Here is a 20,591-nt window from a genome sequence, read left to right on the forward strand (position 1 = left end):
TAATTCTCCTTCTTACTGGGATGTTTGGTTTTGGGGTCAAGGTAATGCTGACATCAGAAAGTGAGTCTGGAAGTTTTCCTTCAATTTCTATTATTTGGAATCGTTATAGAAGAATAGATACTGATTGTTCTTGTTGAATTTCCATGGGGAATCATCTGTCCATATAATCTTGCTTTTGGGAGACTTTTAATTATGATTCATTTTTATTTCCAGGTAATTGTTTGTCCATTCATTGTTGTTTCTGTTTTTGGTTGGTTTTGTGTTCCTAGGATTGCATCCATTTCTCCAGATCATCCAATATCTTGCCTTATAACTGCTCAAAATTTCTTCTTATAGTTGCTTGTAATTCTTACGTATTCATTGTGATCTCTCCTCATTCATTCATGATTTTTTAGTTTGGGTACTTTCACCTTTAAATTGTCAAATCTGTCTCATTTGTGTGTCAAATTTTTACACTTACTAATATTTACATAATATTAGCTCCTAAGTTTGTTTGCCTTTTTTATTTCTATATACTTAAGTTATACTCTAATATTCATTTTTTCTCTTCTCCAGTTAGGTTTAGGCTTTCTTTGATCTTTTTCTTCAGCTCTTTTAGGTGCAGGTTTATCTTGCTTGATTTAGACTTTTCCTGTTTTTGAGGAAGACCTGTAGTCATCAGTCGTTCCATCTGTGGATGGCTGTTGGTGTGTCCAAAGCTTTAACAAGTCATGATTTAATTTTCATTGATCAAAATTTTGCTTAAATTCTTATTTTCTTCATTGACCCATTTCTTCTTCAATAAGATGTTATTTTTCTGCGTTATTTATGTACATAATATATGTATGTATACATATGAGATATATATATTTATATAATTTATTTATTCATGACAGACAAATAGAGAGGGAAGCACAAACACAGGCAGAGGGAGAAGCAGGGTCCATGTGCAGGGAGCTTGATGTGGAACTTGATCCTGGGTCTCCAGGATCACACCCTGAGCTGAAGGCAGCTATAAACTACTGAAACACCAGGGCTGCCCATATTATATATTTTTATTGAAGTTTGAATCGAACCTATAATATACACCCAGTGTTCATCCCATCAGTGCCCCTGTCAGTGACCGTCACCAATTTACTGAAACCACCTGCTCACTTCCCCTTCCAAAAGGCCTTGTTCATTTCCCAGAGTTAGGAGTCTCTCATGATTTGTCAACCTCACTGATGTTTTCAACTCATTTTCCCTCTTTTCACCCTTGCTCGGTGCTGGACATAGTGGGAGCCTTTTACCATGTGAGTCCTTTGTTCCCTGGCAGCCCTTCTCTCCCAGGCACAAGGTGAAACAAGGAGGAACAGCAACACGGTGGCAGCCAGTTCTCGAACCCTGGAATCAGCTCCCCTCAGTAACTACCACAGTCTCCCAGTCTGCACTGGCCTAGATGCTCACAGCTTGGCCTGTGGGTGTAGGTCTGCACAGCTTTCAGGGCCCCCAGTGGCATGAGAGTGTCCCTGTCCTGTGCCCTCCCCACCGCCATCTCTTCCAGGGGAAGTCCAGGATCCTGGTCTGTATCTTTTCTGTGCCCTGGTTTCCAGGTCCCTGGGTGCTGGAATCATGCTCCCAGGGATCATGGCTCCCGAAGCCAGCGGAACACAGACAACTCCCTCTGGAGATCCCACCGCCAGACCCTGGAAAGACTGGCTTCTCCTACATGCCCTGCTAGGTGCATGTTTCAACCCTTTACTGAGATCCCACATTTGTTGTGCTTGCTCCTGGACTCACTTCCTCTACTAGTGACACTGGGAACTGGATGCTTCAATGCCCTTCCTGTGATTTTGCCCAATTTTACTAGTAATCACTTTTCTGTCTGGGAAGACACAAGGCAGATTTATAATGTTCCAGCTTCTCCAGGGGTGGACTTTCCTGTCCTGGGGGCTTTAGCTGCAGGCCTTACATGGGCTCATCACAGTTTTCCTCCCCTAGTTGATATTTTTTTATTTTATTATTTCTGCCTTCCTACATTTTTAGAAGTGAAAACTCTTCTGTCTGTAGTTTTCTGGCCAATCTCTCTTTAAATCTCAGGTCGAATTTGTAAGTGCTCAGGATGGTTTGTAACTTATCTAAGTATTTGATGGGGCCAGGTGAGTTGGGGACCCCTACTCCTCTGTCATCTTGCCCTGCCTCACATTTATTTATTTTTTCTGCCATGTTCTCTAGTTGGTCTTCCAGTATGACAGGAAATGTTTTCCCTCTTTTCTGTTGTATTCATTGTCTGGTCCAATCATGGAGTTTGTATAAGGCAGACTTTCAGGAGACAATGAATTTCATTGTGCATGTGCATGAGCTATATAATATATGATGTGAGGTGGGATTTCATATCAGGACAGGGTGTCTGTTCATGTCTTCTGCCCATTTCTGATTGGGTTTTTCATTTTGTGTTTGTTTAGGTTGATAATTGTGCTGTATATTTTGGAAACCAGCCTTAATCTGAAGATCAATTTGCAAATATCTTCTCCCATCCTATAGGTTGTCTTTAAATTATGTTGAGTGTTTCCATAGCTGTACAACTGCTCTTTCCCTGATGGAATCCATATAGTTTATTTTTGGTTTTGTTTTCCTTCCCTCTAGAGACTTGAGTAGCAAGAAACTGATGTGCCTGAGGTCACAAAATCTCTAGGATTTTGATGGTGTCCTGCTTCACAATTAGGACTTTCATCTACTCTGATGTTTATCTCTGTGTCACTTGTAAGAATGTGGCCCAGGTTCATTTTTTTACTTGTGACTGTCCAATATTCACAACCCCACCTGTTGAAAAGATTTTCCTTTTCCAGTGGATACTCTTTTTTTGTGCTTTGTCAAAAACAATGTGACCGTAGAGTTGTGTTTCCATTTCTGCATTCTATACTGTATTCCATTGACCTATGTGCCTCTTTTACTGCCAATATTATACCACCTTGATGATCACAACTTTGTTTTTTTGTTGTTGTTTTTAAAAAAATTTTTTTAATTTATTTATGACAGTCACACACACACACACACACACACAGAGAGAGAGAGAGAGAGAGAGAGAGGCAGAGACACAGGCAGAGGGAGAAGCAGGCTCCATGAACCGGGACCCCAATGTGGGATTCAATCCCGGGTCTCCAGGATCATGTCCTGGGACCAAGGGAGGTGCTAAACTGCTGCACCACCCAGGGATCCCGAACACAACTTTGAACTCAATTGTGATACCTTCTGCTTTGGGTTGTTGTCTTGTCTCGTCAGGATCATTCTTGGTTCCTTACAACTTTTAGGATTGTGTCTTCTATTTCCTAGAACAAAGTTCATGGTATTTTGATAGGGTTTTCATTGAATGTGTCGATTGCTCTTGGTAGCATAGATATTTTATCAATACTTATAACTCCAATCCATGAGAATAGAATGTTTTCAATCTATGTGTGTTTTCCTCAATTTCTTTCATAAGTGTTCTAGAAGTTTGAGACTATAGATCCTTTTCCTCTCTGGTTAGTATTTTTGTAGTGTTGGATCTTAGCGTTAGGACCTAGGTGAGACTTTTGCATCCATATTTATCAATATAATGGTTTGTAATTCTCCGTAATAACTGGGTCTTTGGTTTGGGGGTCAATGTAATGCTGACATCAGAGAATGAGTCTGGAAGTTTTCCTTCAATTTCTATTATTTGAATAGCTTCAGAAGAATAGGTATTGATTCTGGTTTAAAATCACTTGGGAGAGATCCCTGGGTGGCTCAGCAGTTTTGCGCCTGCCTTAGGTCCAGGGCATGACCCTGGAGTTCCAGGATCGAATCCCACATCGGGCTCCCTGCATGGAGCCTGCTCTTCCCTCTGCCTGTGTCTCTGTCTCTCACTGTATGACTCTCAGGGAAGAAAAAATTCTTTGTTTAAAAAATTGGGGTGGTACACCTGGATACCTCAGTGGTAGAGTATGTGTTTTTGGCTCAGGGCATGATATCTGAGTACTGGGGACAAGTCCAGCATCAGGCATGCTGCATGTCTGCTTCTCCTCCCTCTGCCTATGTCTCTATCTCTGTGTGTTTCTCATGAATAAATAAATGCATTCTTAAAAAAATTGGCCCAAGGATGTTGCCCATGGGGAAACATTCAGTTAACCATTGATTCTTGATTTCTGCTGAGACGATGATGCAAGTTCCTGGGATCAAGCCCCTGGTCAGGCTTTGTGCTCATTGAAGAATCTTGAGATTTTCTATCTGTTACCCTCAAACTCTTTTGTTACTTTGTCTATAAATACATACATACATACATACATACATACATACATACAATGTTGGGAGCAAGATCATGGAGGAGTAAGGGTCCTCAACTCACCTCATACCAGCAACTAACCTAGATAACTTTTTTATAGATCTTGGATATTAGCCCTTCACCTGATAGGTCATTTACAAATATCTTTTCCCATTCTTTAGGTTGACTTTGAGTTTTGTAGACTATTTTGCTGTGCATAGCTTTTTATCTTGATGATGTCCCAATAGTTCACAAACAATAGGAAGGAGATACAAACAATTTTAAAAACATATTTGGACCACTTCTATGCCAATAAATTAGGCAATACAGAAGAAATGGATGTTTTTCTGGAAAACCACAAGTCAGCAAAACTGGAACGAGAAGAAATAGAAAACCCGAACAGGCAAATAACCAAGGAGGAAATTGAAGCAGTCATCTAAAACCTCCCAAGACACAAAAATTCAGGTTCAGATGGCTTCCCAGGGAAGTCTAACAAACATTTAAAGAAGAAGCCATATGTATTTACTAAAGCTGTTCTGAAAGATAGAAAGGGACGGAATACTACAAACTCTTTTTATGAGGCCAGAATCACCTTAAACCCAAAACGAGACAAAGACTCCACCAAAATGGAGAATTATAGACCAATAACCCTGATGAATGCAGATGCAAAATTCTCAACAAGACACTGTCCAGTAGGACACAACAGAATATTAAGAAAATAATTCACCATGACCAATGGGATTTATACCTGGGATGCAAGGCTGGTTCAACACTCGTAAAACAATCAATATGATAGATCATATCAACAAGAGAAAATGGACAAGAACCGTAGGATCTTCTCAATACAAACAGAGAAAGCATTTGACAAAATACAGGATCCATTCCTGATCAAAACTCTTCAGAGAGTAGGGATGGAGGGAACATTCCTCAGCATCTTAAAAGCCATCTACGAAAAGCCCACAGCAAATATCATTCTCAGTGGGGAAACACTGGGAGCCTTCCCCTAAGATCAGGAACAAGACAGGGATATCCACTCTCACCACTACTATTCAACATAGTACTAGAAGTCCTAGCCTCAGCAATAAGGCAACAAAAAGAAACAAAAGGCATTCATATTGGCAAACAAGAAGTTAAATCAAAAAAGAAAAAAAAGAAGTCAAAACCTCTGTCTTCGCAAATGACATGACACTGGATCTAGAAAACTCAAAAGAGTCCACCCTAAGGTTGATTGAACTCATACAGCAATTAGGCAGTGTGGCAGGATACAAAATAAATGCCCAGAAATCACTTCCATTACTGTACACTAGCAATGAGATTAAACAACGAAATGTTAAGGCATCAAAAAAAAAAAAAAAAAAAGATCTTAAATTGCACCCAGAGCATAAGATACCCAGGATTAACCCTAACCAAAGAGGTAAAGTTTCTATACCCTAAAAACTATGGAACACTGCTGAAAGAAATTGAGGAATACACAAAAATATTGATGAATATTCCATGCTCATGGATTGGAAGAATTAATTTTGTGATAATGTCAAAACTACCCAGGGCAATTTACACGTTCAATGCAATTCCTATCAAAATACCTCGGACTTTCTTCAGAGGGTTAGAACAAATTAACTTAAGGTTTGCGTGTAATCAGAGAAACCTCCAAATAGCCATGGTAATACTGAAAGGAAAACCAGAACAGGGGCATCAGAATGCTGGATTCCAAGTTCTACTACAAAGCTGTGATCATCAAGACATTCTGGTAGTGGCACAAAAACAGACACATTGATCAATTGCTCAGAATGGAGAATCAGAAGTGGACACTGAACTCTATGGTCAACTAATATTCGACAAAACAGGAAAGATTATCCACTGGAAAAAACAAGAGTCTCTTCAATAAACGGTGCTGGGAAAATTGGACAGCCATGTACAGAAGAATGAAACTAGATCATTCTCTTACACAAAACACAAGATAAACTAAAAAATGGATGAAAGATCTAAATGTGAGACAAGAGTCCATCAAAATCCTAGAAAAGACAGGCAACACCCTTTTTGAACTTGGCCACAGTAACTTCTTGCAAGATTTATTCATGAAGGCAGGAGAAACAAAAGCAAAAATGAACTATTGGGACTTCACCAAGATAAGAAGCTTTTGCACTGCAAAAGATACCAACAACAAAACTCAAAGACAACCTACAGAATGAGTGAAAATATTTGCAAATGACTAGATAACGGACTAGTATAAGACAAATAAGAGGAGAGACCCTGTTTAAGTGTTTCTGGGTGATGTCACCACTTCCCAGATTCAGTGCAATAAGCAACAGACGCTCATTCTCACAGCTCTGGAGTCTGGGAAGTCTAAGGTCCAGGTGCAGGCAGATGTGGTGTCTGGAGCGCCCACGTCCTAGCATGTCCTTTCCCCCCCTTTCACATCAGCCCAGAGGGCATGGAGGTTTACATATACTGATGTATAAGGTTCCTGATCACATCATGAGGCTCCATCTCCTGACCTAATTGCTCCCCTAAGGCCCCAACTCCTTCTTCCATCACATAGATGTGAGGTTCCAACCTGAGGATGGTAGAGGTGACACACAGTTAGCTATATCAGCACCCAAAGGATCCATGAGTTATTCCAGCAGGTGGAAGGTCCTCCTTCACTTTTGTTCCCTCATAATTGTTAAGTGGAATTTGTCATCACACAGTATTCTTGTTACCTGCTCGCTCCTTGATCTCCAACACCCCTTCTTCTCTTCCTGCCCCACCCATGGGAAATCCAGCAGGAACACTTGACTTGACATCAGGGAAATACAAATGAAAACCACACTAAGATCCCACTTGTACAACTCAGAATGGATAAAGTAACAAGACCAGAAACAATAAATATAAGCAAGGATATCGAGAAAGTGGTACTTTCTCTTCTTTTGGTGGGAATGCAGGCTTGTTCAGCCACTCCAGAAAACATAATGGAATGTCCTGAAAAAGTGAGAATAGAGCTACCCTACCCTAGGACACAGCCATTGCACTACATGGTATTTACCCCAAAGATGCAAATTTAATGTAATTAAGGGACCCCTGCACCCCAATGTTCACAGCAACAATGTCCAGAATAGCCAAACTGTGGGAGGAATCATGATGCCCTTCTACAGAAGAGTGACAAAGAAGATGTGGAAGGAGCCTCGGTGTCCATCAAGAGATGAATGCATAGAGAAGTTGTGGTTTATATACAATGGGACATTACTCAGCCACTAGAAACTACAAATACCTGCCATTTGCTTCAATGTGAATGGAACTGGAGGGTATTATGCTGAGTGAAGTAAGTGATTCAGAGAAGGACAAACATTATATGGTTTCACACATACAAAGTACATAAAAATAATGCAAGGGAACAAAGGGGAAAGGAGATAGAATGAGTGGAAATTATCAGAGACAGTAACAGTACATGAGAAACTCCTACCTATGGGGGAAAAAAAGAGTAGTGGAAGGGGAGATGGTTGGTGGGTTGGGGTACCTAGATGACAGGAGCTGACGGGGGCAATTGACGGAATGAGTACTGGCTGTTATATGTAGGCAAATCGAACTCCAATAAAAATATACAAAATATGTGGTTTATATATACAATGGGATATTACACAGCTGTCAGAAAGGATGAATAACACGAAATAACATTTCCTCCAACATGGATGGAACAGGAGCTACTATACTGAGAGAAATTAATCACAGAAAGGCAATGATATGGTCTCACCCATATGTGGAATATAGGAAATATTGAAAGAGACCATAAGGGAAGGAGTGAAACTTAGTGGGGTAATATTACAGAGGAAGACAAATCATGAGAGACACTTAACTCTGGGGGAAAAATAACTGAGGGTCGCTGGAAGAGAGGGGGTGGGGGATGGGGAACTGGGTGATGGGAGTTAAGGAGGGGACGTGATATGATGAGCACTGAGTGTGTAGTAAATACTGGTATATTCAATTTCAACAAAAAAAATGGACTTTCACCTGTCCACATTCCTGGAACATCACACATGAACTGGGAGGATCAAACAACAGACACTCATTCTCACAGATCTGGATTCTGGGACATCTGATGTCCAGGTGCAGGCAGATGTGGTCTCTGGAGAGCGCCCACGTCCTACTCCATCATTCCCCATCACCTCACATGGGGCCAGGGTGCAGGGAGCTTTCCCAGTCCTGGTTTATAAGGGCCCTGATCCTATCATGAAGCTGCACCTCCTTACATAAGTATTCCCCTAAGGCTCCACCTCCTTTCTCATCTCATGGACATTAGGTTCCAACATGGGCATGGTAGAGGTCACACACAGTGATCTGACATCAACACCAGAAGGATCCATGAGTTATTCCCTGCAGGTGGAAGGTCCTCCAATCCACCTCCTCACACTGAGGTTCCTCATTGATCCTTTAGAAGCTTTTGGTCTCTGAGCACATGGTGTATACATGACCTTCAGAACCAGATTGTGACCTTGGGGAGAGGACAGCTTCCATCTGAGACCTGGGTAGGATCTTGGCCTATTTGTATTATTATTTAAAGTTTCGTGCTGCTTCCATATATTATTCATCTCCTTTCCCTATGGTTCAGACATCTGTCTACTGAGAATGACCATGTTTCTCTTTTCTCCTTCCAGTTTGATGCTTGTTTAGTGAAATGATTCCTCACACTATGTCCAGTCTTTACTGCCTCTTACCTCCCTGACATTCCTTGCTCATTATTCTCCTCCACCCAAAGGAAAAGAAATCAAACAATAACCCAGGGGTTCCCTCTTTTGATGCATTTGGGACACTAACTCCACACAAGCCCCTCCTGGAGCAGGACCCCATCCCACCACTGACCCATAACACACACCCAGAGCCAGTGTCCTTCCCTGGCAACATCCAGGCATTTATGACCTTATGAGAGGCCTGCCTGGCTCTCATCAGACATGAAGGTGAAGGTGATGAATGGTTATACTCTTCTGTGTGTGTGTGTGTGTGTGTGTGTGTGTGTGTGTGTATGTGAATGACCTCTGTGTCCACTTCCCTACCATGTCATGCTGGTAATATGTCTCACTCCCAGGCTGTTATTAACATTTTTGTAGAATGTCTATTTTCTCTTGTGTTGACTGGAGATTCCTCTATACCGCAATTTGCAAGACAGCATGTTAGCTTGGGGTCCTGTGATCCACAGTGATCACCACTAAGACTCATTAAAAGGTTCAGATGATGTGAATGGAGTTATTTGTAATAGATGACAATTTCGAGTCAGGAAAAGTTAAATACAAGTAAGTGCAAGTGGTATAGTTCAATTCTAGGTCTCTAAAAAGAGACTGAAGAGGTAAACACATAATCATGTGTTCAGAGGGGCTCCCCAGGGGAAACTCCTCCTTGGAGAGGAAGCCCTGTCCCTGACAGGAAAGCTGCCCAGAACCTCCATCTGCACTGCTCCTGGGCCTTCAAGACAGAAGTGGTGAGGAGTGTGCACCCCCTGGTGGTCCTGATCCCCTTCTACAGGGAGGTTTGTGTCTGGGCTCACACTGAGGTCCCCTCACTGTGTCCCTCGCACAGTAATACACGGCCGTGTCCTCTGCTCTCAGGCTGTTCATCTGCAGATGCAGCGTGTTCTTGGCGTTGTCTCTGGAGATGGTGAATCGGCCCTTCACAGCGTCAGCGTAGTATGTACTACTTCCACCATAGCTAATAGCTGCGACCCACTGCAGCCCCTTCCCAGGAGCCTGGCGGACCCAGTGCATGTCATAGCTACTGAAGGTGAATCCCGAGGCCACACAGGAGAGTCTCAGGGACCCCCCAGGCTTCACCAGGTCTCCCCCAGACTCCACCAGCTGCACCTCACCCTGGACACCTGCAGACACAAGACATCCTGGTTAAACAACTGTCCCACATCCTCTGATTCTCTCACACACTTCCCCTCAGAGACCTAAGGTCTCTGGTTTTATTTGAATTACCTTTTATTATAGCGACAAGGAAAACCCAGCCGAGCACAGACTCCATGATGGTTTGTCTGTGTTGTGTCCTGATCCCTGAATCGGGTCACCTTGGGTCCTGGGGTTGGGGCTCCTCTCCCAGCTGCAGGGTCAGGACTGGACTGGTTTAATCAGTGGAGGGAGGGCCCTATTTGCATGTCCTCTGACTATATAACCAGCTCCAGACTTAGGTTCGCGTATTTAAAGCCAACACAAGTGTTACACCACAATTCTATAGCAATTTGTGTAGATAGCCCCTCTGACTATATGAAGTTCTAAGGACAGTTATTTTCGAATTTCTGGGTGCATTTCATAAACACATCAGTATAGGTCATTTTCTGGAGAATTTCATCGTGTTAGTAAATTTTAATCCTAAATATTTATTTAAGGTGCTAGTGTAAATTGGATTATTTTGTTAATTTTGCACATGTAATTTGTTGTTATTTTGTATGAATATATCATTATTTTATTTGCTGATTTTATATACTGATTTTCTTGCTGAGCTCATGAGTTATTTCTTCCAGTTTTTATGTGACGTTTTTACTCATTGACTCTATTGACATTGTCATAGGAAAACTAATTATTTTCTTTCCAGGTTACCACGTTTTCTTTTTTTTAATGTAGTTTTCTTGGTACATTTACTGGTAGGTCCTCCAGTCTGGGGCAGAATGCATTTTCCTCTTGTCTTCAGGATGCATTGTCTGTTCCATTTTTTTTTTACATGCATCCTGTGTTTATTGCAGCATTTTTTTCAATAATAAATTTATTTTTATTGGTGTTCAATTTGCCAACATACAGAATAACCCCCAGTGCTCATCCCGTAAAGTGCCCCCTCAGTGCCCGTCACCCATTCACCCCCACCCCCCACCCTCGTCCCCTTCCACCACCCCTAGTTCGTTTCCCAGAGTTATGAGTCTTCCATGTTCTGTCTCCCTTTCTGATGCTTTCTACACATTTCTTCTCCCTTCCCTTCTATTCCCTTTCACTATTATTTATATTCCCCAAATGAATGAGACCATATAATGTTTGTCCTTCTCTGATTGACTTTTTTCACTCAGCCATAACATGCTCCAGATCCATCCATGTTGAAGCAAATGGTGGTTATTTGTCATTTCTAATGGCTGAGTAATATTCCATTGTATACATAAACCACATCTTTATCCATCATCTTTCTATGGTACCGAGGCTCCTTCCACAGTTTGGCTATTGTGGACATTGCTGCTAGAAACATTGGGGTGCAGGTGTCCCAGCGTTTCATTGCATGTGTATCTTTTAGGTAAGCATTTGATATAAGGTAGACCTAGAGGAGATAATAAATTTCATTTTGTATGTGGATGACCTACCTAATATAAAATGACAGTCTACACTTCAAATCAGGACAAGGTGAATCATCATGTCCTCTGCCCATTTCTGATTGTAGTTTTCACTTTGTGGTTGTTTAGTTTGGTAATTTATTTTTCGATATTGGAAACCAGCCTTAATCTGGAGATAGATTTGCAAATCTCTTCTCCCATTGTTTTTATTCTTTTGGAAGATGTTATTTATTTATTCATCGGAGATGGAGAGAGAGATTCAGAGATGGGTGGAGGGAGAAGTGGGCTCCCCACATGGAGCCTGATGCTGGTCTCAATCCTAGAGCTCTAGGACTCACTGAGCCAAAGACAGATGCTCAAGCTACACAGGCATCCCTATCTTTTTCAATTTGTTAGGTTTCCTTTTAATTATGTTGAGTGTTTCCACAGATGTAAGACACCTCCTTCCTTGATGTAGTCCATAGAGTTCACTCTTCCTTTGGTTTCCCTTCCCTTTGGAGATTCGAGTACCAAGAACCTATTGTGGCTGAGGTCTCAAAATCTCCTTGATTTTGATGGTTTTTTGCCTCACATTTAGGTCTTTCATCTTCTCTGAGTTTATCTTTGTGTGGAGTGTAAGAATGTTTCCCAGGTTCATTCTATTTGCAGCTGTCCAATGTTCCCAATACCACTTGTTCAAGAAATTGCTCTTTTTCCAGTTGATAGCCTTTTGTACTTAGTCGATAATAAGTTGGCCATAGAGCTGTGTGTCCATTTATGCGTTCTTTTTTTTAAAATTTTTTTTCAATTTTTATTTTTTTATGATAGTCACAGAGAGAGAGAGAGAGAGAGAGAGAGAGAGAGAGGCAGAGACACAGGCAGAGGGAGAAGCAGGCTCCATGCACCGGCAGCCCGACGTGGGATTCGATCCCGGATCTCCAGGATCACGCCCTGGGCCAAAGGCAGGCGCTAAACCGCTGCGCCACCCAGGGATCCCTATGCGTTCTTTTTCTATTCCATTGATCATGTGCGTGTTTTACTGCCACTATTATACTGTTTTGATGATCACAACTTTGAAATCTGGAATTCTGATGGCTTTTGCATTGTTTTTTTACAGTTTTTATTTATTTACTCATGAGAGATGCAGAGATACAGAGAGAATGGCATAGACACAGGCAGAGGGAGCAGCAGGCACCATGTAGGGAGGCTGATATCAGACTTGTTCCCAGGTCTGCAGGATCATGCCCTGGACAAAAAGGTAGTGCTAAAATGGTGAGCCACCTGGGCTGCCCTGATTTGTTTTTTGTTTCAACATTCTTTTGCCTAGTCAGAATCTTTTGTTTATTTACAAATTTTACGATTGTTGCATTCCCTAGAAAAATGTTGGTGGTGTTTTGATAGGGTTCATACTGGATGCATAGATTGCTGTTGGTGGCATAGACATTATATGAATATTTATTTTTCCAATCCATAAGACTAGACTGTTTTCTGTATATTTCTGTCTTCTTTAATGTCTTTCATATGTATTTTAGAATTTTTAGACTAGGTCCTTTCTTCTTTGGTTAGGATTATTCCTCATTATCTGAAGTTTCTTTTGTTTTTCAAATTTTTTTTCTTAATTATTTTTCATTGGAGTGTGCTTTGCCAACATATAGTATAACACCCAGTGCTCATCCCGTCAAGTGACGCCTGATTGCCCATCTCCCAGTCACCCCTAACCCCGCTGACCTCCCTTACCACTACCCCTTCCCAGAGTTCCTTCCCAGAGTTCCTTTCCCAGAGTTAGGAGTCTCTCATGTTCTGTCGACGTCTCTGGTATTTCCCACTCATTTTATCTCTTTTCCCCTTACTCTCTTTCACTATTTTTATATTTCCTGAATGAAGGAGACCATATGTTTGTTCTGCGACTGACTTACTTCACTCAGCATAATACCCTCCAGTTCCAATCACGTCGAAGCAAATGGTGGGTGTTCTTCATTTCTAATGGCTGAGTAATATTCCATTGTATATATAGACCACATCTTCTTTATCCATTATTCTTTCGATGGACACTGAGGCTCCTTCCACAGTTTGGCTACTCTGGACATTGCTGCTATAAACATTGGGGTGTAGGTGTTATGGTCTTTCACTGCATCTGTATCTTTGTAGTAAATCCCAGTAGTGCAATTGCTGGGTCATAGGAAAGCTCCAGGGGAAGTTGAGAGATTCATAGTATATAGAACTAGACATTAAATTAAAAATATTGAATTAGAAAAAGGAATCCAGTTTTTGTGTCCGGTGGTGAAAGTCAGGGGAACATCACAGGGTAAACATGAATCGTCGAGCTCTGACCTATTCCCTGTTGAGGAATAGTAGCTTCAGATGAATGCCAGTAGACACTTGTTCATGCTTTCTGAGTATCCAGCAGCACCCCGTATTAACAGGCCTTTCCCATTAGTGCAGGAAGTCCACAAACAGGGATGTCATGTGATGATGGGTGTCTGGAGAGGCTGAAAGTGAGGTGCGGTCATGGTTGAATTAGGAACAGCAGCTGTAGTTTCAATTTCAACCCCCATATTACCACAACGGAGTCATGACTGTTTTGGTTATTTAATATCTGCTTCCAGTTGGGGATAAAATGTGTAAATCAAACATATTCAATCTCATTACCCCACATCCCAATGTTTATAAACTTTTGAGGTATAATTTCTCTCTATCTAGCAACATTATATGAAAATATCAGGGCAGCCCGGGTGGCTCAGTGGTTTGGCGCCTGCCTTCGGCCCGGGGCGTGATCCTGGAGACCCAGGATCGAGTCCCGCATCAGGCTCCCTGCGTGGAGCCTGCTTCTCCCTCTGCCTGTGTCTCTGCCTCTCTCTCTCTCTCTCTGTGTCTCTCATAAATAAATAAATAAATCTTTAAAAAAAAAAAAAAAAAGAAAATATCAAAGTCATAGACATGTTAAAAAATATTTAAAATATATATATTATAGAGGATTTTCGTTAGTTCTTAAAAATGCCCATCCTTCTGTTGACGTGATGAGCACTGGGGGATATGCTCTATGTTGGCAAATTGACTCAAATAGAAAATATATAAAAATATATTTTAAAAATAGTGTCAAGGAAAACCCAGGTCAGCACAGACTCCATGGTGAGTTGTGTTTTGTCCTGATAACTGACATTGCTCCTGGGGCTGAGGTTCCTCTCCCAGATGCAGGGTCATGTTTGGGCTGTTTTATTCAATAGAAGGTGGCCTCTATATACATGTCCTCTCAGTATATAGTCAGCTTGGGATCATTTATGTGAATCTGTGTGACCTGTAAAGATGTGATTGCCATTGTGTGTTCATATTTACTTCTTTGAAAAACTGTTTTTTATTATGTAATATTCCAGGCTTCAGACTTTGTGTCCACGTGGTACTTTGTAATTGCATTTGCATAGAATCGTGCTTTGTAGGTGTCATGTTTCCCCATACAATGATGTGAACCTACCCCTTAAATTATAGAGGGTTTCTAATGTGTCACTGTGCACATTTTCAGGTGAGGCTAACCCCAGATTCTTGACCTGTGCCCATCTCCACAGGACTTCCCGCCCTCTGAAACATCTGAATGACAGAGTGACAGGGTTCCTCAGAATAGTGGATGCCGCATGTATTGGGGATCACATGATTTTGCTAAATTTAGAATTTAGCTGAATTTCAGAGGGTTTCAGGTAATGCAGTTCTATTTGTAAGTCTCTAACAACTCAGTCAAGGTGTTCCATTGCAGTTAACTCTGTGATCTTCTGTAATCGCTTTGATGAGCTTACCTGACAGAGAATGAGCTCATTCAGGCAGGGTTTTGGATATAATAACCTGGTGTCAGAATGAACATTTTCCATTGTATACCCTATATTTCTATTTTTCTTATACTTCCTAAACTTACAGTGTAGTGCTGCCTTTCCACTGTAAGTTTTTCATGAATTCCTTTTACATTCAAATACTATATTTCATCTAGGAGAAGAAAAATATCTGCCATGATCGTCTTATACAGATTTATCAGGTATTTTTCATAACAAATGCAGCAGGAAATCTCAGTTTCAATTCAATTTCAAATTGTGCCTCTGATCAACCATAATTTTGGTTTTCTTAGATCAGTCCCCCTGACCCTGTGGGCTGCATACAGGACTTCTGATCTGTCTCAAAATCTAGCCCATTCCATGTTTGTTTTTCTAATATTTTATTTATTTATTCAAGAGAGACACAGAGAGAGAGAGAGAGAGAGAGAGAGAGAGGGAGAGAGAGAGAGATGCAGAGACACAGGCAGTGGGAGAAATCGGCTCCATGCAGAGAGCCTACTGTGGGACTCTATTCCTGATCTCCAGGATCAGGCCCTGGGCTAAGGGTGGCGCTAAATGGCTGACTCACCTGGGTACCCCCATTTCCATTTTTGAATAGATCATATGCATCAGGAAGACTGCAAGCAGAGCCCACCACAAAAATGGCACCTGTGTCACCTCTACAGAGACATGGCCAATGGATGCTAATAATATATCTGTAATTCTAATCCGTTGGGAGCATCTGTGTCTTCCTGGAAGTCTCAACCTCACTGCTAGGAGGTGCATTGCTCCTTTTTGTCACTTGTTGGGTGACCTTATGTGTATGTACTACACATGTCTATAATTACTTCCTGAAACTTAATATAATATTATTATAATACTCAATAGGCTTTACAAACACAAATGAGTCCTTAGGATGCAGATTCAGAGTATGGGTGAAAATAAGTTTATGATATTCTGAAACAAAACACCAGGATTCAAGGTTCACCTCCAACATATAAATGAGAAACAATTCACCATGCCATCTTTATTATAAGAAAATATGGGAGAGAGAAGTGAACATGTCTGAAGATTAGTGGACTCAGGGATTGTCACATCCCTGGAACAGCTGGATAGTTATTGAATCATTTTGAACATCCATTAAATCAATCAGAGTTGAAAAAACAACAGAAAGACTCCTAATAGAATACTGAGCAGGTTTTGGAGTGTTGGAGCTATCTGCTGTTGACATTGGAGAGATACAACTGTGAGGATGACAGCAGGAGGGAGGTTACTTGCAGAAGCTACAGCCAAGGACTTTAAGGACAAGAGAGCAACATATGAACTTATAGAATTCTACTCCTGCGGGGGACGGACCTGGCATGATGGTGCTCGAATGGAAAAATGGGGAAATTTCCTGGATCTAAGGACCCCCTGAGTGCCAAGAATAAAAAGTGGCACTGGGATCCCTGGGTGGCGCAGTGGTTTGGCGCCTGCCTTTGGCCCAGGGCGCGATCCTGGAGACCCGGGATCGAATCCCACATCAGGCTCCCGGTGCATGGAGCCTGCTTCTCCCTCCGCCTGTGTCTCTGCCTCTCTCTCTCTCTCTGTGACTATCATAAATAAATAAAAATTAAAAAAAATAAAAAAATAAAAAGAAAAAGTAGCACTATGTGATGCACGTTGAAGAAGGACTGGAACCTGAAGTCGTGTGAACATTGGGTCTGAGTGCAGGTGCTGTGCTTTGTTTCCATAAACTGAACTCTGTGTGGTCCTGTGACTTCAATTCTGAAACCAGCAGGCAGAAACTAGACCCTTTCTTGTGACAACCCCTTGGAGGACCAGCCCAGGTCTAAACTACAGGAGCCTTTCATATTGATGATTAGAGACGCATTCATGTGCCTGAGATAAACCAGCTCAGACACAGGTAGTTTGAAGACCTAATTCAGAGGTAAACTGAGGACAGAAAAGGCTTGATGGCTCTCCAATGAGGGCTCCCTGAATACTCAGGGGTGCAAACATTCAATCCCAGGCTAGAGGTAGGAGACCATGTTCATAATTGCTCTCCAATACAGTCAGGAAGAGTCACAAAACCCCAAAAAAGGCCTCAACAATGTGGGATGTGAGCATCTACAGAGGAAAGAAAACAAGCAGAAAAAGATAACAATCCATTCCCAACTGCACTGTGCATTTAGACATCCATGTAAGCACAGCTCAGGTCCAGGGCTGCATACTGCAAGAGGAACTCTGTGCTCCATCACTTGCTCCATCCTCTGACATTAATTATCTGAGCGTTCATATCTGGGGACAGCTGCTATTTGTATAAATATTTATGAAATCGTCAAAGCCAACCAATATCCTGCTTGTGAGCATTCAGAGCTGCTCCCCTGCCTTGCTGACCATGAGTGGATTTACCTTCCCTGAAATAGCTTCACAGTCATGTAATTTTACATGTTGACTATGAAACAGAATGGTAGAGCTGTTAGATATTGACATGACCAGGTCATGTTACCTGGTTGTTGCAAATTCCATGACAGAAATGATTGCATTTAAATAAAATGATGAGGTAAATAAGTCATGTAAGACCCTTGAGGGGTTCCATTGGGGAAATCCTAATGGGAAACTCGTCTCATGTCCAGAGGGAGAGTCACAGATGCAGGTGGGTTTGAAATGAGGACACGGGGTACCAAATGTTCATCCAGTGACAAGGGACACACCTAAAAACATCAGTACAACACAACCTTGTAAGGTGATGGTGAGACACCAATCCCACTGGGTCATGTCATCCTCATCTTCTGGAAACGTTATAAAAGAACATCCTTAAATGGGAGTTGCAAAGTGTCTGAGTATCTCTGGCTCTCTTGTATCATTGTTCTCCTTCTGTGTGTCCACTGTGATGTTTTGACTGCTACCTCTGGTTTGCACAGGTTAGTCTTAGTTCCAGGTGAGAAATGCACCCTTCACTGTGTAAGGGCAGTTAACTGATACTTCTCACAACAAATACAGCAGGGCTATGCCACAGCATCAATGTGTCCCTAAAATCTCTGTGTGTGCCATAAAAATCTTAGGATTATATGTTCATGCTCTGTGAATAATGTCCAGGATGACTTCACAAGGATTGCTTTGAATATGTAGAAGGTTCTGAGCAGCATAGAGATTTTCACAGTATTTATTTTTGTTTTTGTATTAAAGATTTATTTATTTATTCAGGAGAGTCACGGAGACAGATGCAGAGACATCGGCAAAGGGAAAAGCAGGCTCCCTTCCAAAAGCCTGATGCAGGACACCATCCCAGAACCCCAGGGTCACAACCTGAGCCCATTGCAGACACTCAAACTCTGAGAAACACAGGTGTCCTGACAATATACATTGTTCTAATCCATAGGCACGGAAGGTGTTCCCTCTTTGTGTCTTCTTCAATTTCTTTCCTAAGTCGTCAAACAGGTAGAAACATTTTGGGGAAAATAAAACAGAAAAAGAACTACAGCTGGAGGGCATCACAATGTTTGCAGACAAGCTCTATTTTAAAGTCCTTATGATCAAGATAGCCTGGTACTGCAAAAACAACACATAGATCAATGGAGCAGAGCAGAGAATGCAGAAATGGACCCTCAACTCTATGGACAACTACTCCTCAAGAAGCAAGAAAAAAATATCTAAGGAAAGAAAGTCTCATCAATAAATGGATTTGAGGGGATCCCTGGGTGGCGCAGCGGTTTAGCACCTGCCTTTGGCCCAGGGCGTGATCCTGGAGACCCTGGATCGAATCCCACGTCGGGCTCCCGGTGCATGGAGCCTGTTTCTCCCTCTGCCTGTGTCTCTGCCTCTCTCTCTCTCTCTCTCTCTATCATAAATAAATAAAAATTAAAAAAAAATAAATGGATTTGAAAAAAATATTGGACAGCCACCGGCATTAGAATGAAAGTGGACCATTCAGCTACACCAAACACACAGATAATCTCAAAATGGATGAAATACCGAAATCTGAGTTAGTAATTCATCAAAATCCTAGAGGTGAATTTGGGTAGAAACTTTTTTCCTCAGCTGCAGCGACTGCTAGCAAGGCACCTCTCAAAAGACATAGGAAACAAAGGGAAAAATAAACTATTAGGACTTCATCAAGATAGAATCTGTACAACAATGCAACAGGCGACAAAATGAAAGGCAACCTACAGAATAGGACAAGATATTTTCTTAACAAGGCAGCACCCAACAAAACAATCAATCCAGTCATGAAATGGGGAGAATTCATGAACAGGGATTCTCCAAAGAAGACCGACAAATGGCTAACAGGGAGATGAGAAAAATGATCCACATGACTTGTCATCACGGAAATACAAATGAAAACCACACTAAAATCCTACTTATACAACTCAGAGTGGATAAAGCAACAAGGCCAGATACAATAGATATAAGGGAGGATATTGAGAAAGTGGAACCCACCTCCAGTATTGGTGGGAATTAAGGCTTTTAGAGCCACACCAGAAAACAGAATGGAATGTCCTGAAAAAGTGAGAATAGAGCCACCCCAGGACCCAGCCATTGCCTTTAAGGGAATTTACACCAAAGACACAGATTTACTATTTATTAATTAATTAATTAATTAATTTATTATATAAATTTATTTTTATTGGTGTTCAATTTGCCAACGTATAGAATAACACCCAGTGCTCATCCTGTCAAGTGCCAACCTCAGTGCCCATCACCCAGTCACCCCCACCCCAGCCCAACTCCCCTTCCACCACCCCTAGTTCTTTTACCAGAGTTAGGAGTCTTTCTGTCTCCCTTCCTGATATTTCCCACTTTTTTTTCTCCATTCCCCTTTATTCCCTTTCACTAAAAATACAAAGACACAGAGTTAATGAAATGAAGGGACACTTGCACCTTAATGTTCACAGCAGCAAAGTCCACAAAAGCCAAAAGGGGAAGGAGCCTCAGTGTCTATTGAGAGATCAATGGATAATGAAGCTGTGGTCTATGTATACAATGGAATATTACTCAGCCATTAGAAAGGACGAATATACACCAATTGCTTCAACGTGTATGGACCTGGAGGGTATTATGTTGAGTCAAATAAGTCAGTCAGAGAAAGACAAACATTATATGGCTCATTCATTTGGGGATAATAAAAAATAGTGAAAGGGATTGTAGGGGAATGGAAAGAAAATGAGCAGGAAAATCAGAGAGGGAGACAGAACATTAGACTCCTAACTCTGGTAAACAAACAAAGAGTAGAGTAGAGGAAGGGGAGGTAGGTAGGTGATGGGGTGCCTGGCTGACGGGCACTGAGTGGGGAGCTTGATGGGATGAACACTGGGTGTTATGCTAT

General features: G+C 41.6%; 2 gene segments (V, D, J or C); both read right to left on the minus strand.

The window, feature by feature from the left end:
• The window catches only part of LOC140599256 (immunoglobulin heavy variable 3-74-like), a 571,793-nt gene that overhangs the window by 236,406 nt on the left and 314,796 nt on the right, over positions 1 to 20,591 (minus strand).
• LOC140599453 (immunoglobulin heavy variable 3-23-like) lies at positions 5,851 to 10,258 on the minus strand. The segment is given in 3 exon segments: positions 5,851 to 5,903; positions 9,750 to 10,076; positions 10,180 to 10,258. Coding segments are annotated over 3 exon segments (426 nt in total).

The sequence above is a fragment of the Vulpes vulpes genome, chromosome 6, assembly GCF_048418805.1.
Source record: "Vulpes vulpes isolate BD-2025 chromosome 6, VulVul3, whole genome shotgun sequence".
Classification (NCBI taxonomy): Eukaryota; Metazoa; Chordata; class Mammalia; order Carnivora; family Canidae; genus Vulpes; species Vulpes vulpes.